A 22479-nucleotide genomic window follows, 5' to 3' on the forward strand; every position below is an offset into this window, starting at 1 on the left:
CTTATGCCTTTGGTGCCTCCAGAGCGCAGGCGGCGGGCATAGTCCGTCTCCTTGGTTGCTGGTGACAGCGTCCTTTCTTCCGGGGCAGCTGCGCTATTTCTTGTCGCATCTGGAGTGTGGGGTTTTGGTTACGAGCGACCGGCTTCAGCGATGCGGCGTTGTGCGGTCCGCGCAGTGCCCTAGCTACCCGCACCAGCAGTCAAACCGACAAGTAGTAAAAGAATATGTGGTCTCCCGTGCTTCCTGGAGAGCGGTGGATGTGGGCTTTCGAGGCCTTGAAGTTAACCGGTTTATAGCAAACCGCCATTGCCCTCTTGGCCGCTTTGCGCGACTGTTGATAGTCGCGGCCGGCTTTCATGCTCTGGCGCAACCGCTGTGTTGCTGCTGCCTGAAGTCGTCGCCGGCGAGGGCTATTTCCGATCATGGCGAGCCTTCGTGGGGAGCTCCTGAACTTCCCTACCAAGGCGTTCTTTTTCCTTGGAGAACAGGAAGTTCTCCGCCATTGGTTGTGCCCTTTCGTGTCCATTTTAGTTACATTTACTTACATCACCCCTCAGGGCCAGTGGCATTAAAGAGGGGGAGTGGTAAATATGCAGAAAACAGAGAAAAATACAGTTTGTTACAAGAATATTAAAAAGTATCTGAATATGCAATGTTACCTAGTGCTGCGCGGAATTGCTCATAATTTGCAATGCCAGCAACTTCTGCGGGAAGACAGTTCCAGGGACGTAAGGTGACCACATAGAGCGGAGTGATGGTACAGCTTGTGGAACAGGGCGATGCGAAACACTTTTCTACGCAGTCAGTGTTGGGAGGCAGAGATTAGAATTCATACCAGTTATACTCGCTGTGCGGTTGTAGTCAGTAAGGATGAAACGTACAGAGTTATTCTGCACCATCTCAAGGCCTACGTAGTTGCACGAGAACGGCTCTACGTCTTCCCCCCAGCACATCTAACGACCGACTTCTCAAACTAGGTGTACACAACACCTTTGAGGAGCTAAAAGAAGCTACCTTTATGGCACAACTATCCCGTCTATCCAGCTCAGAGGCTGGTCGTACTTTATTGTCCCAGTTGAGCCTGACCCCAATTACAGAGCCTACCGAGGGGGTCCCCCTTTCTGCTACTGTCCGCTCTAACCTCAACGTAACCCCCATCCCCAAGAACATGCACCCTGAGCGAGACAGGGAACGCAGAGTAGCAAGGGCTCGGGCCCTTCACAAACAGTATAGCGAGGACCATGAGGTGGTCTACGTGGACGCAGCGGAATATACTACAGGCTCCCGTATGGCCCTCGCGGTAGCCGACAATAATGCAAAGCTTCTAACCTCCAGCTCAATCATTACCAATTCGACCACAGAGGCAGAAGAGGCAGCCATCGCGCTTGCTCTCATTTCTACATCTGCCACAAAAATTATCTCCGATTCCAAATCTGCAATTTTAAATTATGCCAAGGGCTACATATCCAGCACCGCTGCTCGTTTACTACGTTTCTGGCAGCCCCGGCGCCTCATCACCCTCATCTGGACGCCAGCACATGCTGGCCTCCCAGGCAACGAGGAGGCTCATTCCCTAGCCCGAGGTCTCACATTCCGGGCAGGAGTCGAGCCCCCTCTACGAGCCTCGGAGCACCTGCTCTCCTTCCGTGATATTCTCTCGTACTACCGAGACAAACGAAGGGAATACGCACCCCCAGCTCCATCCCTCACCATACCGCAGGCTGCACATTGGCGACAACTACAAACCCGAACTGCTCCGTACCCAATACTGCTGCATGCCCGATACCCAGACCAATTCCCGTCATCATGCAAACTTTGCGGCAAACCAGGAGACTTCTTACACACCCTCCTCACATGCCCCACCTTCCCTCATCCCCCATCAACAACCGCGGCGGAGTCTTACTGGGAGTCTCTTCTGACCAGCTCGTCCGCTCAAGACCAGCGCCGGATCATCTCCAGCGCTCACAGTAGGATTGCGCTCCAGGGGCTATCCTTTGCGTTGTAAGGGTGCCTCCTCCTCACATTGAGGAGGCGTCCAAGTGCCATGTAGGGGGCTTCGCCCCCACGATTTACATCATTGGCAATAAAAGTTTCCACCACCAACACCAAGGCCATCAATGAAGTATTCACGAGACGGACATGTAAGGGTTCTTTTTCGGCCGACGTGGTTTGTTTAAATTCACCATTTGTTTTCTCAAAGTGCGGGTTGAACCCCGTGTCAACATAAGTGTCCCGTATTTATTCATCACAATGATAGTACGATGCTTCTTTGTACATATATGTATAAATTTCAAAACACAGTATGCATGCTTCATTATTGATATGAATGTATTTTCATTACATTATTCATACCTCCAAGCTCGCTCTAATTAATTTCCACGTTTATCCCATCTCTGTACATTTGTATACAGCCATCCACTTCCTGCTGTACTAGCGTGCTTTTCTTATCGTCTCAATTCTGATATGCTTCCTGTCCAGTGTTCTGTGTTTGCCGTTGTGACTCCTTGCTTCCTCGTGAATGTCCAATAAACTTTTTTTCTAACCAGTCGCCATTGTGCAGTTGGTTGCGGTGCACGCTGTAAGCATGACGCCTATCTGAAAACGCGGTTGGAAAGGCATTACGCGACAGCCCGATGCAAACCGAGCGCGACCCGTCTCGCCTGCCCTCGCCGTACCATCCTCCCCCACTTTCCGCTTTACGCGTCCGCCATTTTCTCTTCCATCGCTACCCCCTCCTCCGCCTTTTCATTCCACCCGCCGCGCTGGCTCAGTGGTTGATTTTGAGTTTGAGTTTATTAACATTTTAGTTCTCAGTACAGAAAACTAAGGGCCGGGAACAAAAAGTACAAAACCGGTACCTGGCTGCGTCCCCTGACCCCATAACAAAGTTGGTAGCGATGCACTCCGAATAAAAAAATCATAAACTAACGAAGAAAAACGAACAAAGCACTTTGAGCGAAAACAATTTAACATGATGTTTGAAATTGTGCACAACACTCGTGCCAATATTTAAACAAAATAAAAACTGTTTTAGCAAAACCCTGTGCAGAAACCATCAGAAAAATACAGAATCCATCAGGAGAGACACTTATAATCAATAATGTACAACAAATAAGTATGATGAACACAAATCAAATATAGTCCATTCCACTCAAAAACAGTCACTCGAAAAGAAAGTACACATTATAGAAATTCACTAAAACCGTGAACCCAACTACAACCACACAATGAAAATTTCGCGCAAAAATCTTTTCAGTGTATTAATAGAAGGATAATTTATAGCTTCAGCTAACACCACGTTCTCGTTTAAAGTGTTGGGAATAAGGTATTTCATACTTTGTAATCCATAATTTGTTCGTAAACGTGGTAATATGTAATTTGTTTTCCTGAAGCAAAAACTGTCATTTTTCATGAGATAAGTATTATCAAAGCTTTGAGAATTTTGTTTCCTTTGGGTGTATATGTAGAGTGCAAGTTTGTATAGATAGAGCGGTTCAAGATAAAAAATCCCATGTTTCTTGAAAAAAGGACTTGTGCTCTCATTATAATTTAAGCTTTCCAGAGCCCTAATGGCTTTCTTTTGCATGATTTTTGTTTTGCATGATTGTTTGCATGATTGTTAGGGCGCTCGTCTACAGAGCCGTAGTACCCAGGTTCGAACCCGACCGCGGCGGCAGCGTTTCGATGGAGGCGAAACGCAAAAGGCGCCCGTGTGCTGTGCGATGTCAGTGCACGTTAAAGATCCCCAGGTGGTCGAAATTATTCCGAAGACCTCCACTACGGCACCTCTTTCTCTCTTTATTCTCTCACTCCCACCTCCTCCTCTTCCCTCAGGCGTGGTTCAGGTGTCCACCGAGATATGTGAGACAGTTACTGCGAATTTCACTTCCTCAAAAGCCAATTTTCAGTTTCCATTATCACCCTCCCTTTGTTATCGCCCTACTCTCATCCTTCGCCGTGGTCTTCGCTTTGCCATAGTTCTGCCAGTTAAGACGACGACGCGCAAGCCATGAACGGACGCCTCAGAGCTTCATCCGAATGAAACGAATTAAATTTCTTAAAGATATGCGCAGCAGTATATGAGCACTGCATGAAATACTAGAACTGTAAGAATTCTACGTCCTGTGTCTGATTCGACGCCCGCGTATTGTTATCGGCATTATCAACGGCTCAAGAGAAATATCTGTAACCATAGAAACAGCGAATAAAAATATACAAGGCCGAGTTGTACCATAAAGAAAAAATCAGCATGAAGCTCAGGAAATATATTTAGAATAATCTGAAATGTATGTTCGGAATGAGATCGCAATTTAAAATTACTTATAATAATTAAGCTCTTTCAAACCGCATCGCTCACCGTTGCACTTGGTTACAGCAGTAAGAGCCATGTTGTTGCTCCTTATCAAAAGCTGTGTTAATGCGTAGACGAGAGGACCTATTTTTTTTTATCAGGCAGTCGGCATTCTACTGTTCCCCCTTTTCTGATTGACTGGTTTGATCCATCGCTTGTCAGCCCACAGTCATCCGAATGCTAGACAGTATAAAGCAGCTTGTGATGGTTATGTACTCTCCTGCCCCCTCGAGAGCTGGTAAAAAGATACGTTCGAGCCAAAAATCGGGTTAGGCGACGCTCAAGCTGAGGTTTTCTCGTCACCCACACCGCACTATAGCAGCCTAGCATGAATATAAATCAAAAAGTAAAACAGACAGCGGAGAAATGAAAACAGCGCGTAACCCAGCACTTAGACCGCACTGACAGCCGCTTCAACGTGGTTTCGCTTTCAAGTTTCAGGTGCCAAAGGCAACGTCAGTGATGAGCGAATTCCTCGCGTTTCTCAGTTGTTGCATTCCGGCAGTTAGTTTGGAAGATGAACTCGCCAAATGCCGAACTAAATTCACCTGACAAGAAGAAAGAAAAACAAACATTTGAGCATGTTCAAACCGCCAGCGTGGCCTTGTGGTAGAGCATCCGCCTCGCATTCGGGTGGTGCTGGGTTCGATCCCCAGTGCCGCCGAGCACCCACCGGTTTCTTTAATGGGTACAAGGTGTCCGCTTGTACCCTGGCCTGGTGCTCGGCTCATCTAGGGTGAAATGCTTGGGAAAAGGGTCTTAGACCAAACAGTTGCTTTGACGGATGAGTGGTAAGTTCCCCCGCCAAGCAACCATAAGTCCGCCTCGTGCGGCATAGGCCCAATTTGTGGCCCATTTTTTTTTTCTCGCAAGTCAGACAGCCGGAAAAACCAGAATGTCTAGTCAGCTGTGATACTCTGAAGTTTTCTCTTCGGAACGAAGGATCACTTACAGTGTTTGTCTTGAGACACGCTGGTTAGAGCGTACGAGCTTTGAGTCGGGACTCCTCACTTTGCAGTGAAACACGAACCACCTTTGCAGGCTGAGTGCTCGAAACTAGGTTGCTCCCGAAGGGGCGCAGCGGGGTTTGCGGAGCCTCTTCCAAGCGTTCACCCCTGAAGAAGCCGGGCGCCGGGCCGGGGGTGGCTTGTACCCATTTTTACCGGTGGGTGTCCGGCAGTGGGTTTCGAACCAACCACCTCCCGCAGCCGAGGCGGACGCCCAGACCACTAGGCTCAGTTTCGACAAACCGACAGCTAGAAATTTAAAAAAACGAGCACTTGTCTGAACACGTTTGGTTTCCGGCTTCAGCGTCACTTTATCTGAATCGCTGCAGCACGGAGAATTCCTGAAAGCGCATCGGTACAACCGCCGCGCAAATAGATGAAGTAAAAAGAAAAAAAAAACTGAAAAAAAAACTGGAACAATGCAGAGATGCGATGCAATGCAAGAGAAGGATTTTAATATTTGTGGTTCTCTTCCCTCTCTTCGATAAAATTGCTTTGAGTGTGCACGTTACGGAAGTGCGCAAATCTGGTAACAGGAGTGGTTCGTGCTAGCAAACGCGAAACCCTTTGCCGTATTCGAGAGAAAAGGAAAAAAAGAGGAACATCCGCATTAGAGCAATTCGAGCAATTCGCAGGGTATACACCTGTACACACTCGCTACACGTCACACGGGAATTTATTAATGCGGGAGCATTATATTTCTCTGTCGCGCTAGCAAAAAATGTCTGCAATTTTGTCCGCATGATTACGTCGTTCTCTGAAGATAAATGTGTAAAAGTGTGATTGTGACATTTAGTGTGCGACAAAAAGTAGCCGCAGGAAAAATTTGGTTGAAGAGGTGCAATTCGGTAATTAATTAAACACGAAAAACACAAAAAATACACTTAAACGTCAAAATAGCCATGGAAGTATAGTACACGGACGTCCCGACAGCCAAGGACGTCGATATAGTATGTGGAGGTTTTTCTTTCACACTGCTCCAATGCGGGTCGCCACAGTGATCTCAAAGTTTTTTTTTCCTCGATGTAGCGCTGCTCTTCAAAGCTGCACTTGAGAATTTAACGCAAAATCCACTGTTTTTCGCGCTCTATAGGTTATTCCTTTCACACTTTGGGGACGCACTCGTCCCCCGTGGTTCACTTTCCCGCAATGCACCCTCAACTGTGGTTAGCTCCCCCGCAACGCACTCTCCTTAGTTGTGTTACTTTAACTAACAGGGGAGGGCGCTCGCGTCGCAGCGACACCAGCGCCACGGATGGCGCGTTTGCTGCTCGCGCGCGGTGGAGAGACGGTTCTCTTCTGTTCGGGATCGGGAAAAGCGATGTCGACGAGCGCTCGGTAGCGTACGCGACCACGGGGTGGGGTCCGCGCGGTTTTGAGTTGGGTCAGCCGCGGTTAAACGGGGAGAACGTATGTATATCTCCCCAATTAAAACCCACAACACTCACAATCTGAGATAGGTGCGCGCACGACTTGGTAATCGCGCCAAGCGTGACTCCAAGCGTAAGCTGTTTTCAGAAGGATCACGGTTCACGTGATTGGCCGGTCGGGATCGTGAGATCTATTACGTGTGCTCAGGCATGCGGCCAGCCCTTCTACTCTCGCTTACTAATACGAGAGAGAGAGAGGCTGTGTTTTCTTCGCCGGATAGTGGACTACTCTTTGTGACAAAATCGGGAGACTCAGTGCATCACTTGGGCCTCGCGACTAGTCCCTACGGATACAAACTATGCATGTGAATGCAATGTGAGTAGTTAGTTCCTGATTAAGTAATGATTCTTCTTTTAAGAGGCTAATAGTTGTGTATGTTGAGTTATTCCCAAAGGACTAACCCTTGCCCAATTTTTAGCCGTTTCTAGCCTAGAATGTAGATGCGAAAAGCGGAATGAACAAATTCACAAATTAGCGCGTACATTGTCACTGCGCCTTTGGACCCGCTGCTTAGCTCGCAATGGTATTTAATTAAAACAGCAAGGTGTTCAATTGAGGCACGTGACTCGATTTCGTAATTCCTTGCAAAAATAAGCAAAAAAACATCTTATTTAAAGGGACACTGAGGAGAAATTGAAGTTGGCTAGCATCGACAGAATAGCAGCTCCTGATTACAAAAACGCCACTCATACTGACAACAAAGCTCTTGTAGCGTAGAAAAGAGCAAGAACCAAAATACAGGTATCGCCGCCACAGGCCAAACTCGCAAGTTCAAGCGTGATGACGTCATAGGACAAAACAGTGTTGCTAGAACCAATGGTTCTAGCAACACTGGGACACGAGAAGCGACGAATCACTGAGGCGCAGCGAATGCATGCGCAAATCTTCTTGACGTCGCCAGATGGCGCCACGTACCCGGCAGCTACGCGCGCGCCTGCAGCATCGGGATCAATCAGCGCCTGCTCACCGGTGGTAGGCGTGCTACCGGTATTCCGCTAACGGTAACAAGGTACACGGTATGCTAAAGGTATCTATTTGCGAGAACTTCGTTGACGACTTCGAGAACGGGACCCATCGTAACGCTGGCAAACGCCGGTGCAAACGTAAGCGACGACCGCAGTAGCTGATGGATGCCTTCAACGTGCGGCCGGCGGTAGCTTCCTTTTCGGCTGTTGCTAGGCCGCACTGCTGGCTGCCAGAAATCACGGAGTCTGCATTACGTCATGTGCACGTCATGTAACACTCACTTAGCCTTGTGTCGTCATAAGAGAATCCCAAGTTTGAATCAGAGCGGCGGGAAAATCTTTTTCAACTTCGAATCCAAATTTCTTCGAAATAAATGCATCTTTCGCTGCCGGCCAAGTGGCAACATAGCCATGAAATGTCGAACTATCGGATTTTGCTTTTAAAAAAATATTAATAGAGCTCTCCTCACTGTCCCTTTAAGGAACAGAACAACGGAAATAAAATGTCATGAGAGTATTTGCTGAGCATTTCCGCAGACGGTGCTGACCACCAAGTAAGGCAAGGCGTGCGATACTAAGAGCAAGAAAGTATCTCTCGGCTTCCTTCCTAGCGTCACCGCACATTCAGTATACAACGGTGGAAAGCGTAAAGTAAAGCCAATTAGTCCTCGCACACCAAGCCGCATGATGAATTGTGTGAACTGCTCCAGTACAAGAATATTCTCAGAAATTGTGAGCGCACCTAAACTGACAACAGCCCTTCCTTCTCCTCTCAAGTTAGACCGTCAGATATTGGCTGTAAGAAAATAAAAGTAACTGGGACGACAAAAGTCACCTCAACGTTGTTTACATATATGAAAAAAGAAACACAGCAAACATTTCTCCCTGCTCCGAAAACCGAGCAACGTCGGTGGGCTCACCAATCACGAGCCATTCTCACGTGCTAGAATGCTGTGAGCCATAGTTGTCTGACGTCTACTTGATAACCCCTACAGAGCCACGCAGTTTTGACGCTGAACTACGGCAGTGTTGCGAGGGTAATGTTAATAGCTATCGTTGTAAAATGCACAATTGCTGCGCGGTGAGTGTGTACTTTAAACGCCAGGAGGTCGAAATTAATCCGGAGCCCGCAGCACTGGAGCATAAAAACATACCTTTCTGATCCCCTCCCCTCCTCTCTCTCTTTCTCCCTTTCTTTTTTTCTGTATCTTTCGGGAACTTTTTTGTTGAAAAAAAGGTACCATTCAATATCGACGGGCCGAGGTACGCTCAAATGTGTTACACTGTGAATATCTTTATTTCAACATTAGTGTGATGTAGGGGAGCACTCAAAAAGCATACGGCAGGTCTGACTATACCAGATCTGCTGCCCTTTTCAGTATTCTCTGGCATCGCTGTGGCGGTTGATTGATTGATTGTAAAACATTTTATTTGCCGGAAAGAGCTGGGTAAGAGGTCGCGTTAAGTGGTCGAGAGTACATAGCCCTCGACGACTTTGTCAGCCCATTCCACCGCCAAAAGTTGCGTTCTGGGGTCAGAGCTAGCCAGCACTGTCTCCCACCGCTAGAGATATTAGCGGTAACTAGATAACCAGGAGGTGGCTCTATTTTACAATCCCACAGGATGTCATCGTAGTTGGCTCGTTGGCCACAGTTGATTGTAAAACATTTTATTCGCCGGGAAGAGCTTGGGAAGAGGTCGCGTTAAGTGGTCGAGAGTACATAGCCCTCGACGACTTTGTCAGCCCACTCCACCGCCAAAACTTACGTTCTGGGGTCAGAGCTAGCCAGCACGGTCTCCCACCGCTCGAGAGAAGGAGCTGTAACTAGATCACCCGGAGGTGGCTCTATTTTGCAGTCCCACAGGATGTGATCGTAGGTAGCACGTTGGCCACAGTGTTTGCAGTTTGGGTTGTAAAGATCTGGATAAATGTGCGCGAGGAGTGATGGGGTGCGTATCGATCTCGTCTGTAGACGACGCCACGTAACCTCTTGTTCTTTAGTAAGTCTTTTGTCTGGAGGGGGGAAAATTCTCCTCTCTAATTTAAAATGATTGGTGAGATCATGATATGTGATCATGGAGTCCTTCGTGAAATTCAGGGAGCCAGACTCATCCACTGCCCGGTCGACGAAACCTCGGGCTTTATTGTGGGCTGCCTCGTTTTCCGGATTCCCCGAATGGGCTGGGACCCATATCAATTCGGAATAATTTGGTGAGAATTTGGTTGCGTTAAGGATTCTAAGGGAGGTGTTTGTAATTCGCCCTTTAGAGAAATTATTGATACCCATTTTGGAATCGCTGAGGATGATGCTCCCTTGGGTATGAGCTAGGGCGAGGGCTATAGCCGCCTCTTCTGCCGTTTCAGAGGATTTCGTTTTGATTGTCGCCGAGACGATGTGGTCGCCATTCTCGTTCACAACCACAATTGCAAAGGCATTGGTATATTTGTATTCTGCCGCATCTACATAAAGTGTTGCAGCGCACTGTCTGTATTTGTTATGTAAGGCTTTGGCTCGTGCTTGTCTTCTACCCTCATGGTGTAAGGGGTGCATGTTTTTGGAGAGTGGTTTGATTACTAGGGCCGTCCTATAGTCGCGGGGTAGGTCTACTTTAGCATCGTTATTCGTAGGTTGAAAGTTAATTCCGAACCTGGTAAGAATACGCCTGCCAGTTCTGGAATTGGCTAATCGCGCTGTTTGAGCCATTAAATGGGCTTCTTTCAGTTCATTGTAGGTGTTATGTATTCCTAACCTCATAAGCCTTTCGGTTGAGGCATTTAGTGGGAGTCCTAACGCAGCCTTATAGGCCTGCCGTATCATACTATCCAATTTGTCCTTTTCTGCTTTCGAAAATTTGAGATAAGGGGTGGCATAGAGTATCCTACTTAGCACAAAGGCCTGCACTAGGCGGCATAAATCTCTTTCCCTCACCCCTTGTCTGCGGTTAGCTATGCGGCGGATTAATCGCGCCGTCGCTTCTACCGTGCGTTTTAGCTTAGTGAGTGTGTCAGTATTCTTTCCATTTGTTTGTAAATACAACCCCAATATTCTCATGGTCTGTACCTCTTTGACAGATCGTCCATTAACATAGACGTTTATTTGCGGGGGGGATGTTGTGGTACGCCTACCTCTTTGTTTACGACGGATCACGAAGAGTTCAGATTTTTGCTCAGAACAAGTGAGGCCGGATTCCCATGCGCATGCCTCAATGATGTCCACTGCTGCTTGGAGTGTGTCTTCTATGTAGCCTTCGCATCCTTTGGTTACCCAAAGTGTGATGTCATCTGCATAGAACGTGTGATGTAGGTCTGGTATTTGTGCCAGTTTGGGGGGAATTTTGATGAGGGAGAGGTTAAAAAGGAAAGGCGACAGGACGGAGCCCTGTGGCGTTCCTTTACTTCCTAGTGTGATTGGGGCAGACTCTATTGTTCCGACCGTTATCACTGCTGTTCTGTTAGTGAGGAAGGATCGGATGTAGTTGTACGTCCTTTCTCCGGGGTTGATCTCTGACAAGTTTGTCAAAATGGCTTTGTGGGTGACGTTGTCGAAAGCTTTAACAAGGTCTAAACCCAATATTGCTTTCGTTCCTGTTCCCTCGTCAGCTTCAATTATGTCCTTGTTAAGCTGCAAGAGTATGTCCTGGGTAGATAGTTGGGCCCTGAATCCTAACATTGTTTCAGGTAGGAGGTTCATGTCCTCCGCATAGTTTGGAGCCTATTGAGGATGACATGCTCCATGAGTTTGCCTAGGCATGATGTTAATGAAATTGGGCGTAGATTCTCAGTGCTGAGTTTCTTACCCGCTTTAGGAATAAAAGTGATTTTCGCGTGTTTCCACTCTGGTGGTATGTTGCCTGCATGCCAGTATTTGTTCATAAGGTCTGTAACCGCCGCGATCGACGTTGCGTCTAAGTTCCTGAGAGTCTTATTTGTTACTTTGTCTGGTCCTGCCGCAGATGTTGTCCGCAGTTTTCCAATTGCGTACCAGACCTCTGCGTCTGTGAAGTCTGCGTCTAAATTTGGATTAGGAGTCCCCCGGTAGACTGGTTGTGTGGTACCATCATCCGTGTTTAGATAACGTTCTGCTAGCTCTTTGATTAGGTCTTCAGTTGTACCCTCATATTTATGTATGAGTCTGTACAGTTGACTTTGTTGCACGGGACGTGTTTGTTCTGGGTCGAGCAGGTGTCTGAGAAGATGCCATGTCTTCTTATTTCCGAGCTGTCCATTGACGCTTTCACATATTTGGTGCCATTGTTGTGTTTGGAGAGTAAGTGTATGTTCCTCGATTCGCCTCTCGATGTCAGCGATCTTTTTGCGTAGTCGCTTGTTGTGTTTTTGCTTCTTCCAGCGTTTTTGGAGGCTTTTTTGTGCCTGCCACAGGTGTAATAGTTTTGAGTCTGCAATCTGCTCCTCCTTCTCAACTGGCACCACAACGCTAGTGGACCTGACATCCTCATTCAGCGAGATAACCCAGTCGCTAAGGTTAGAGATCTCCTTTGGAGCTGTTTTGTCGCGAAGTTGCCTGAACTTGTCCCAATCCGTGGTTCGTATTTCTTTTGCTTTGTTTTTAAGTTTTGTCGTGGGGAAGGTGATGCTAAGGATGAAGTGATCACTACCAAGGTTTTGCCCGGTGTTGACCCACTTTGCGTCCTTGACGTTTTTAGAGAGGGATAAGTCTGGAGATGTGTCTACACATACACTGTTACCCATGCGTGTGTGGCCACAGTTGTACGGGAACTGGAAGCGCATTCAAAACCGGCGCTCTTTGAGCACAGCGTAGCTAGACCACAAAGAAGCGCCACGATCATCAACTCGAGGCTGTTTAAACAATTAATACCACTTCAATTTTCCAATTTTTATTTTTTTTCTGACGCATATTTAATTTTCAGTGCAAACAACACAAATTATTTTAGTTGTTTTACTAGAAACTTTATTTTAGCGAATTTTAAAGGCAAATCAGGCCACCATCCTATTTCTTTCTGTCAAAATGGCAGCTCCCAGCGTGTTGAAATGCTGCCGAAATCTTCCTCTTGTTGTAATCCTAGGCGCGACTGGGACGGGTAAATCCAAGTTAGCCATAGAAATTGCTTCTAAGGTTAATGGAGAAATAATCAGTGCTGATTCTATGCAGGTAAGATGTCCAGTCGTTCGGTTTTCGTTCACCTTGTTCACTTTACCTCTTGCGTCGTCTGTCGCGCACACGTAGTTTCAGTTGTTTGGCCTATCTGTCACAATTAAACAATTACTGCAATTTTTTTGACCTCTCAAGGTGTACAAGTCACTCGACATCATCACAAATAAGGTGACTCCCGCTGAAAGAGACGCTGCCCCGCACCACCTCCTCGACTTTTTGGATCCCCTCTTGAATTTCACCGTAGCAGACTTCCAAAGCAGGGCACTTGGTGTTGTGAGTCTGTCTCCTTCGCTGTCTTTTTTTTTTCTTTTGCTCATTTAATTCGTATCTCCTTTGCGCCTTAGGCAAATTTCGTAACTTTTGTTTTTATTTTCGCTAATTAGCTAAATTTCACGCTCATACGTCAGCTGCATTCACCGTGACATCAACGCGATGACAGCGTACGCCGGCTTACAAGTTTAAATGAGTAATGTAAACACGGTATTTAGACGCTGTTCGAGTACTCGAAAAATTTTGCAAAGCAAACCGGATAACTAAAAGTCGGTATTATTAATGTGCGCGATTGCAAACAAGCTTCTGAAAACGTATGCCTTGAATGAGGTTTGAACGAAAACATCTTCGACGGAGGTCCGTCTGGTTGGGTTTTTGATAGTTGAGAGAAAAACTGAGGGTGAACCAGAAATGAGGGTGAACCAGTAAGGTTCTCTGGGATGAATCGAGAAGGTTATGGTAGAGTGAACTCTAGTTATGGTTAGTCGTTATGATAACCTTTTTGGTATGAACGCGCGCTGTTGGTTTGGAGTGACAAAGCGTCTACTGCTCTTTTCCCATCTTAGATCAACAACTTGGTCAACAAACAGAAGCTACCCATAATTGTTGGTGGCACAAACTATTACATCGAGTCCCTCCTGTGGAAGATTCTTGTGCGGCCCGAGGTACGTTCCAGCAACTTGTTTTGTATTCATCTACTTTAGTGCAAGCTTACCTAAGCTTACATTTTACCCATATTGTGACTTCTCTGCTTCCTATCACCCTCACAGAAGCAGTCTGATGACCAGCCTGCGTACAACAGCAATCGGGTCTTGCTGAAAGAAGTCATCAACTCATTCCTGAAAAACAAAAGTGACAATGACAGTGAGGCCGAGGCAGCTGCAACTGCACTACTCTCCGAAGTCTCTGACAGCGCCATTCTGGAAGACGTATCGACAGAGCACTTGTACAAGTGCCTGGAGACAATAGATCCCGAACGTGCCCTGAGACTCCATCCAAAAGACCGTCGAAAGATCGAATGGTAACGTCACTTGTTTTGGATCTGCTTGAATTGTGCTGGAACTGCTGGAAAAGTGCAGTGTATTTTTGTTCTGATCGATGAAGTGGTCTGATTTTTGTAATGTTTTGATATCTCTGTTGATAGCGAGATCAAAGCTTCTCTTCAGTACTATCTCGTGTGCGTGCCTGATATATCTTTAAACATTTATGGTATGATGACTTATTGCCTTCAGTTTTGTTTACTGTCAGCTAAGAAAAGGCTTGATATTAAATCAAGGATAGCACAGTCAGCTATGGAAAGGAAAATGATAGGTGTAGTAGCATCAAGAGACAGGAAGATGGGCAGAGTGGGTCAGGGAATGAAGGTGCGGTAATGATATCCTAGCTGAAATCGAGAAGAAGAAACAGAAAATGTCTGGGCATGTAATGCAAAGTGTATGCAACCAACGGTCTCTTAGGACAACCAAGAAGATTGCAAGAGGAGGCCAGCATAGGAGAGGGTGGCAGAGAGCCAAGTGAGTGGTTGAGATTGAGAACTTTAGGGGGGTAAGCTAGCCACAGCTAACAAAGGACGGGGTTAATTGGAGATCAGTGGAGCGGCATTTGTCCTGTCTGTGGATGTAGTTAGGTTGTTGTTGATGATGATGATGATGGTGATGTTTATTCCTGCACTACATAACTACTATGAAATGGTGAAAATTGGTTTGGTTTTGGTTTATGGGGTTTAACGTCCCAAAGCGACTAAGGCTATGAGAGACGCCGTAGTGGAGGGCTGCGGAAATTTCGACCACCTGGGGTTCTTTAACATGCACTGACATGGCACAGTACACGGGCCTCTAGAATTTCTCCTCCAAAGAAATTCCAGCCGCCGCGGCCGGGATCGAACCCGCGTCTTTCGGGCCACCAGCCGAGCACCATAACAACTGAGCCACCGCGGCGGCGAAACGGTGAAAATTAGGTAAACTATAAGAATACGAAAATTAAATGAAAATTTGTTCAAATAGTGTTACAAGTGGCTGAGATCTTAGCAGGTTGTTCGGTTAAGCAGAGGAGTCATATTAGGAGGGGTGTGTCTCGCTACAGTATTTCTTGCCTCTAACCTACTTGACAATACACACTTTCCTCCTCACTGTTCTTGTTCTCACACATTTTAAAATGGCAGCGATCTCCCCTTCGGCTAGCACATTGCTGTACACAAGTACTGTAACCCTGAAGAGAACCATGTCGATTTTATTTTGGGTGACGTGACACTCAGCTGCTAATCGTCTTGCCTATGGTTTAACCCAGAACGTTTCCTAATATCCTGATGTGTCTTACTGCATTTGACCACATGGGATACAAGATGTGTGACCATGTGGCAGGTGGAGAGGCCTTAGTGAAGAGCCTGTACATTTCTGTGCAAATGGAGCGGTATGCCTAAAATGTGACAAAATGAGACTGTGGGTTTGGATGTGTAATTTGACAGTAACTGAGATTACTAGATGGTGGATTAGATAATGTCTCTGTTGTAACGCTGAGACCAGCCTTGAAAGGAAAATTGGGAATAACGTTCAGACCCTGCTGAAGAGTGGTGTCGACCTTCCCCTGGGGTGCATCAGGGCACAATGTCATCTTTTATTTATCTCCTTTCTTTGTCTCACTTCAGGAGCCTCCAGGTATTCCAAGTCCATGGAAGGCCCCACAGCGAGCTCATTGAGGAGCAGCAGCAGCTGGAAGGGGGAAGCTCTCTTGGCGGGCCTCTGCGCTACGAGCGGCCATGTGTGCTGTGGCTGCAGTGCGACCAGAATGGTTTGTGTGCATGTTTTTGCAGTGCATTCTCATTTATCATGTGTGTCAATCCACAGCTATACTCCGTTTCATACATAGCAGACAACGCTGCCAAAGCTAGCACACCTGTTCGCACAGGCTAGGTCCGCACGCAAAAAGTAGTTCGCCATACAAGCGAACACAAACATCTTTCATAGCGACAAATCTTAAGTGCCGTGACTGGCACCTCCAGGACTTCGTTTTACCTCTTGCCACATTTTCGTCCAGCGACTCGTCGAGATTTCGAGAAGCCAAAAGTACACGTGGCGGTATGATACGCGGTTGGTAGGGGGAATCGCTTCTACTAAATCCGGGCCCAAAAGTAGTTCACTCTCCATGAAAACTATGGCCAGAGAGCCCGAACACTGAGCGCCTCACAGCTTTGAACGTGATTTTCAATGTTACCACACCTTTTTGTACTGTCTCTCTGTATTCATCCAAACAATGACCGGAGTTTTGAAAAGAATGAACTATATGTGCAGAGTAATATAATTTTACGGATGCACTACTTCAGCAACCTCTGCAATGTTGCCTGCTATGTGTGAACTGGAGTATAGGAGCCTTTAACTGTGCCACCTAGATATATTAAAGTTAGCTGTCATGGGTCTGTAAGAAAATGACAAAGGAATGCAAGAAAGGACCGTACATAAACCACAGATTGGCGACCTACTTTTGTAGACAGCAGAATACTTTAGGCATTGCATGATACTGTGAGGTAGTGGTTTTAATAGTGGTACTAAGCGGCACTGTGGCAATGTGGCACTAAGTTTAAGCTATCCTATTGGATATCATAAACAATCATGACTTCCCTAGAGAAATATCTTATTGTCATTGACTTCAAATGGGGAAAATAGATAAAACATCTTAGAATCAGAAAAACCTGCAAATCGTCTGCCTCCTCTCTAGCGCTGTCCACGATTGTCTGATTTCCGACAGTTTGTCTCAAAACACCGTTTCCCGATTGTTGCCATAGCAGAATCTCGTCTGCGTACTACCATTCGTCTTTCAGGCTATACCGTTCAGAACTCAATGACCGGCACTGACATCAGCAGAGTTCTTTTAGCTGTTCGGAAAGACGTCACCTCCATCCCACATCCGATACCTGCCGACTCACGGAATGAATATGTTGCAGCCACCGTCAAAATCATGAATATGTCATTCACAGTGATCGTTGGATACATACCCCCGCATGACACATTTGACGTTGACCGCCTTCAGGATATAGTACGTAGTACTCCTGCACCACACATCATAACGGGCGACTTCAATGCACACCATCCTGCTTGGGGAGGCACCAGATCAACAGCCAGAGGACAACAGTTATTTGATTTTGCACAGTCCAACAACTTAACTTTCCTCAACAACGGCCTGGCAACGTTTTATCAAGGTGCAAGGTCCAGTGCCCTTGACATTTCTATGATTTCTGCGCATCTGTCGTCTTCAGCAACTTGGAATGTAGACATAGAAACTCATGGCAGCGATCATCTACCTACGTATATTAAGGTTGGTGGTGCTTTTTAAAGTTCCGAGCTGCGTAAGGTACGCTACACGAATTGGGATGTTTTCTCCGACACAGTAGATAAATTGCAGCTCTCCCACCTTGATTATGAAAACTTTATTGATGCTGTAGCACGTGCTAAAACGACCAGCACTAAAGTTGTAACCTTACCAACAGTGTACTCAAGTGTAGATGCTGAATATGAGCGACTTCGAGCAATTCGCCGCAGAGCAGAGACGAGCACGCAGGACCAATAACAGAGAAGACATCAGCGTTGCTAGGCGTGCACAGAAACACGTTCAGGGCCATTTGGACAAACTCGTAAGACGGGAATGGCGATCTTTCTGCACAAAGCTCGATCCCAGAATGCCCCTTTCGAAGATTTGGAGCATTGTGCGCAGCCTCAGTAGTCAGCCAGCACCATTAAATCCTTTTGAGTGCGTAGCTCTGAATGCGAATATTTCTCGTCTCGACGCAGCGGAGGCTTTCTGTTCTAAGATAATTGCTCATTCATCAGCCGTATCGGTGCCACTATCTCCCCAAAGATTTATCTCTTCACCTAACACCGCCCTCCTTGACGAACCGTTCACTATGGATGAACTTCATGTGGCTCTGGCAACTACCAATAAAAGATCCTGCCCTGGACCAGATGGCATAAGCTACACTACCCTCTCTCACCTGACAACTAGCGCCAAGGTTCAACTCCTTGCAGTTTATAACACCTCCTGGGAGTTCGGCCGCCTTGAAACATGTTGGAAGCGTGCGCGTGTCATACCCATCCTCAAGCCTGGAAAACCATCAACTGACTTAAACGCCTATCGTCCTATAGCCCTTCTAAGTTGCGTCGGGAAGTTGATGGAGAAAATGGTTCACTCCCGTTTAACCTGGGACCTGACGAACAGGGGAATTTATCCTCCGACCATGTCTGGTTTTCGAAAAGGACGCAGCAGCATTGACAATGTTATTGCCCTTGCCAATTGTGTCAAACGCAGCAAAGCAGTGCGGGCTATGACCATTGCAGTGTTTCTTGACGTGAAGGGAGCATTTGACAACGTCACACATGAGGCAATTCACTCAGCTTTACAATCAGTTGGCATTACCGGACGAACGTATAACTGGCTGTGTGACTATCTTCACGAGAGATCGATTTTTATGTCAACATGTGAAGGTGACACAGCTCCGCATCAAATATCTCGCGGAGTACCTCAGGGGGGTATACTATGTCCCACCCTTTTCAATCTGTCACTTATTGGCTTGCAAAAATGCTTGCCACCGACAGTTGAAATCTCCCTTTATGCAGATGACATCTGTATATGGTGTTCCGGACGCAATAGGCGCATTGTGCATGCCCGTCTACAGAGGGCAATAGGCTGCATTGAATTATTCTTAAGCAAGCGCGGTCTCGCCATGTCGTCCGATAAAAGCTCAGCAATTGCATTTTCAAGGCGTGATCTTTCGCGCTACGGGCTGAAAGTTGCTGGTACTCCAATACCGTACGTCACAACTCATAAATTTCTGGGGGTAACGTTTGACAGGTCACTGTCATGGTCCCCACATGTGCAACAGATGAAAGTCAAGCTCTGCTCTTACGCCTCTATTTTTCGTATGCTCTCCACCAGCAGAAGAGGCTCTTCTACACCATCATTACTTCGACTGTATGGAGCGCTCTGTGAAGGCCTTCTGCGCTACAGTCTCCCAGCTCTGGAGGGTATTTCGCAAACTAATATTAAAATCCTCGAAGCCATGCAAGATAAAGCCTTGCGTATCTGTCTCGGCCTTCCCAAAAACACCTCCACAATGGGTACTCTAGCTGAGAGCAGACGTCTATCGGCATCAGTGCTCTTAACCCAGGAGCTCCTTCGTGCCCAGGTGCGGTTTGTGGCTCGTGAACCAAACCACCCACTCGCTGAGTACTGCATGGAGGAAATTTCTAACATTCTCCCATCACAGTACCAGCGTCCTGTCACAACCTCCACCGCACCTTGGAGGTATACAGCATGGCAAATTAAGATCACAATCCCTGGCATTAAAAGAAAAACATACACCCCCAATCCTGTACTTAAATATTTTGCGCTTGAGCGCATTCATAGTTGCTACAATGCGTACCGTCACATCTACACTGATGGCTCTGTCACGTCCTTATCATCTGCGATTGGCGTCTGGATTGCGTCAACATGCACCACAATTTCAGCGATACTCAGTCACCGCACCTCGACTACTGCTACCGAACTGGCTGCTCTGCGTGTTGCATTTACTTACATCCTACAACAACCGCCAACAGCGTGGGTTATCTTCAGTGACTCTCGCGCTGCACTACAGGCGATAAATTCACCAGGAAGCCTTCAAGAACAGATCGTCGATGACTTGAATAGGTTACACACCGAGGCCTGTGAGTTATGTCACCGTGTTGTGCTTCAGTGGTTACCCGCTCACTGTGGCCTCGCAGGCAATGATCGTGCTGACTCTGCGGCAAGATCGGCGCATGGCGGCACCTCCTTGTTTCTACCGATACCCTTTTCTCGTAGTGATGGCGCGAGACTTCTCGCTACTAAAGCCTGGCAGACGCAACGCTCTTTGTGGTGTGATCCGCGGCGTCAATACAGACCCCTCTTTAGCATTGACCCCGTTTGTGAATTCCGCATGCCCCGGAATTTAAATAGACGTGACTGTAATTGCCTGCACCGAATTCGTCTGGACGTTGCCTTTACTAAATTCTATCTTTATAAAATTGGTGTATCAAGTAGCCCTCTGTGCCCGACATGTGGTGTGCGCGAAGATATTCAACATTTGATCTGCCACTGCCAGATCTTTAATACTCATCGCAAGGCACTGTTAGGTGCTTTAGGACTTCGTCAGGACGACCCCGTCCACCTGGAGCATGTCCTTGGACCCTGGACTGATGCGACCTCGGCTGAGCGAGGGACAAAAGCTTCCTTAGTTTTTCTAAGGGACACGGGTTTAGTGGACATACTTTGATAGTCATCTAAGGGACACGGTTTTAGTGGACATACTTTGATACTCATTGTGTGTGTGAGAGTGCGTGAGTGTTGAGTATGTTTGATGTCACCTTTTTTTTTCACCCTTTTCTTTCATCCTCATCTGGAGTAGCATGCCAGGCCCATAACCAGGCAGACCTCTCCATTATCCATTAAAGTCTCTTTCCTCCTCCTCCTCTTCGAGACAAGTAAACAGCGCTGTGTTTTTCAAAGTAGGTATTAGAGTTTGACAGTTTCGAGTTTCTACCTAATGAATCTTTTAACAAAAATAAAAAAATATAAAAAAACACCCGAGCCGGGAGTCGAACCTAGGCCCTTTGTAAAATGAACACACAGGCGCGCGCTTCGTACCACTCAGCCACGACGCGAGGCGGACGGATACATTTTGGTTGTTTTTTACAGCGGATTACTTTCGTACCTTTAGCAGCGTTGACAGCTATGTATAAAACGGAGTATACGAGATTCCAAGGATAATTGTGTTCCGTCGCACGGATGGAGGTCGTGTGGACTCTTCTCACGTTGACCCATTGGTTTGCTTCCCCGCGATGCATTCTCTTTGTCCACATTTTCTATATACACCGACGACATCAAAATATGGGCCAACTCCCGGTCCGAAGGAGAGATTCCAATGTCATTACAACGTGCTATCGATATGGCAGAAGCTTTCGTGCAGGGCCTTACGTGTTCATCGCCTGAATCGAATTCTTAGTTATAAGGAACAAACAAGCCTCACAGACAGAACCCGACCCTCGGAAACCAATAGAGTTGCACATCGACAGCCATCCAATAGACGCGGTAGCTACTATCAGGTTTCTTGGCATGTTGATTCAGAATAATAAAACACGGAAGCGATACACCGACTAAGCGTCAGGGCGTACCAGATAGGCGGGCTGGTGACGCGCATGCCACCCGTCTCGAGGGCATGAGAGAAGCCCACCTGGGCAGGATCATGCAATCATTGATGATAAGCAGAATAACGTAGCATCATCTGCCCGTAGCATCATCTTCCCGTACCATCATCTGCGTCGCAGGGATGAAGAGGCACTGAGCAGCATCATTAGAACAACATACAGCGCGGTCCTTGGCCTGCCGGCATACGCCAACTCGCATCCACTGTTGCAATTGGGAATTTTTACATTTTATATTGTTTATGGTCTTCAACGTCCGAAAACGACTGAGCCTATGAGAGACGCTGTAGTGAACGGCTCGGGAAATTTCGACCACCTATGGTTCTTTAGCGTGCACTCAAATCACACAGTACACATGCCTCTAGAATTTCGCCACCATCGAAATATGACCCACGCGGCCAGGATAGAACCCGCATCTTTCGGGTCAGCAGCCGAGCGCGATAACCACTGAGCCACCACATCGGCAGGATGGTTTGTAATGTTTGAGGCACCAAACCAACTCACGATATGAGGGACACTGTATAGTGGAGTGCTCCGGGTAATTTTGACGTCCTATGGTTCTTTAACGTGCACTCAGGTCGCGCACTGCACGAGCCTCCCGAATTTCGCCTCCATCGAACTGCGACCGCCGCGGCCAAGATCGATCCCGCATCATACGGGCCAGCAGCCGAGCACCATAACCACTCCGCCACCGCGACACACACACGCACACACAGCCAGCTTTTCTTGTAATGGGACTAGCACTGATTTAGCATTAAAAGTTCGTCTTCCGCTCCTGCCCCCTCAACTTTAAAGCAGGCGCCGAGTCGGCACCGGATGGCAGTCCTCTCGTAGCAATTTGGTCGGAGTGTTCGTTTTCTCTTTTAATTCAGAGATTTCTAATTCAACACATCAGCGCCCTATTTATTCACTCATCCATTGAAGGTTTGAAGGTTTGAAGGTTTGAAGGTTTATTTCCGCAACTGGGTGTTGCGAGGACAGCCAGGGAAAAAGCTGTATAGACAGCTTGAGAGGTCCTGGCTTCCTCTTACAGTGCAGCATTGACGGTGGCGGAGTACGAGATCAAACAAAATGTAAGTAAAGTGTGTTCGGTACAGAGAATGAGACATGTAC

The 22479-nt window shown here is 47.1% G+C and overlaps 2 protein-coding genes across 2 annotated transcripts in view; one reads left to right on the forward strand and one right to left on the reverse strand.

The window, feature by feature from the left end:
• The window catches only part of LOC149336611 (uncharacterized), a 114098-nt gene that overhangs the window by 37357 nt on the left and 54262 nt on the right, over positions 1-22479 (reverse strand). The gene's annotated exons all lie outside the window — the stretch shown is intronic.
• Positions 12738-16068, forward strand: LOC149336612 (tRNA dimethylallyltransferase-like). The gene is made up of 5 exons (XM_089554187.1): positions 12738-12886; positions 13025-13162; positions 13726-13824; positions 13930-14180; positions 15804-16068. Exons 1-5 carry the CDS (start codon positions 12743-12745, stop codon positions 16066-16068), a joined length of 897 nt encoding a protein of 298 aa, XP_089410313.1. The 5' UTR covers positions 12738-12742.

This window comes from Amblyomma mixtum, chromosome 7, assembly GCF_055824585.1.
Source record: "Amblyomma mixtum isolate Tamu chromosome 7, ASM5582458v1, whole genome shotgun sequence".
NCBI classification, from domain to species: domain Eukaryota; kingdom Metazoa; phylum Arthropoda; class Arachnida; order Ixodida; family Ixodidae; genus Amblyomma; species Amblyomma mixtum.

Excerpts from the sequence above, each read along its gene's own strand:
- LOC149336612 (XM_089554187.1), top strand. The coding sequence starts at position 12,743 with ATGGCAGCTCCCAGCGTGTTGAAATGCTGCCGAAATCTTCCTCTTGTT. Across the intron at positions 12,887-13,024 it reads TCAGTGCTGATTCTATGCAG|GTGTACAAGTCACTCGACAT; the intron begins GTAAGATGTCCA and ends TGACCTCTCAAG. Across the intron at positions 14,181-15,803 it reads GACCGTCGAAAGATCGAATG|GAGCCTCCAGGTATTCCAAG; the intron begins GTAACGTCACTT and ends GTCTCACTTCAG.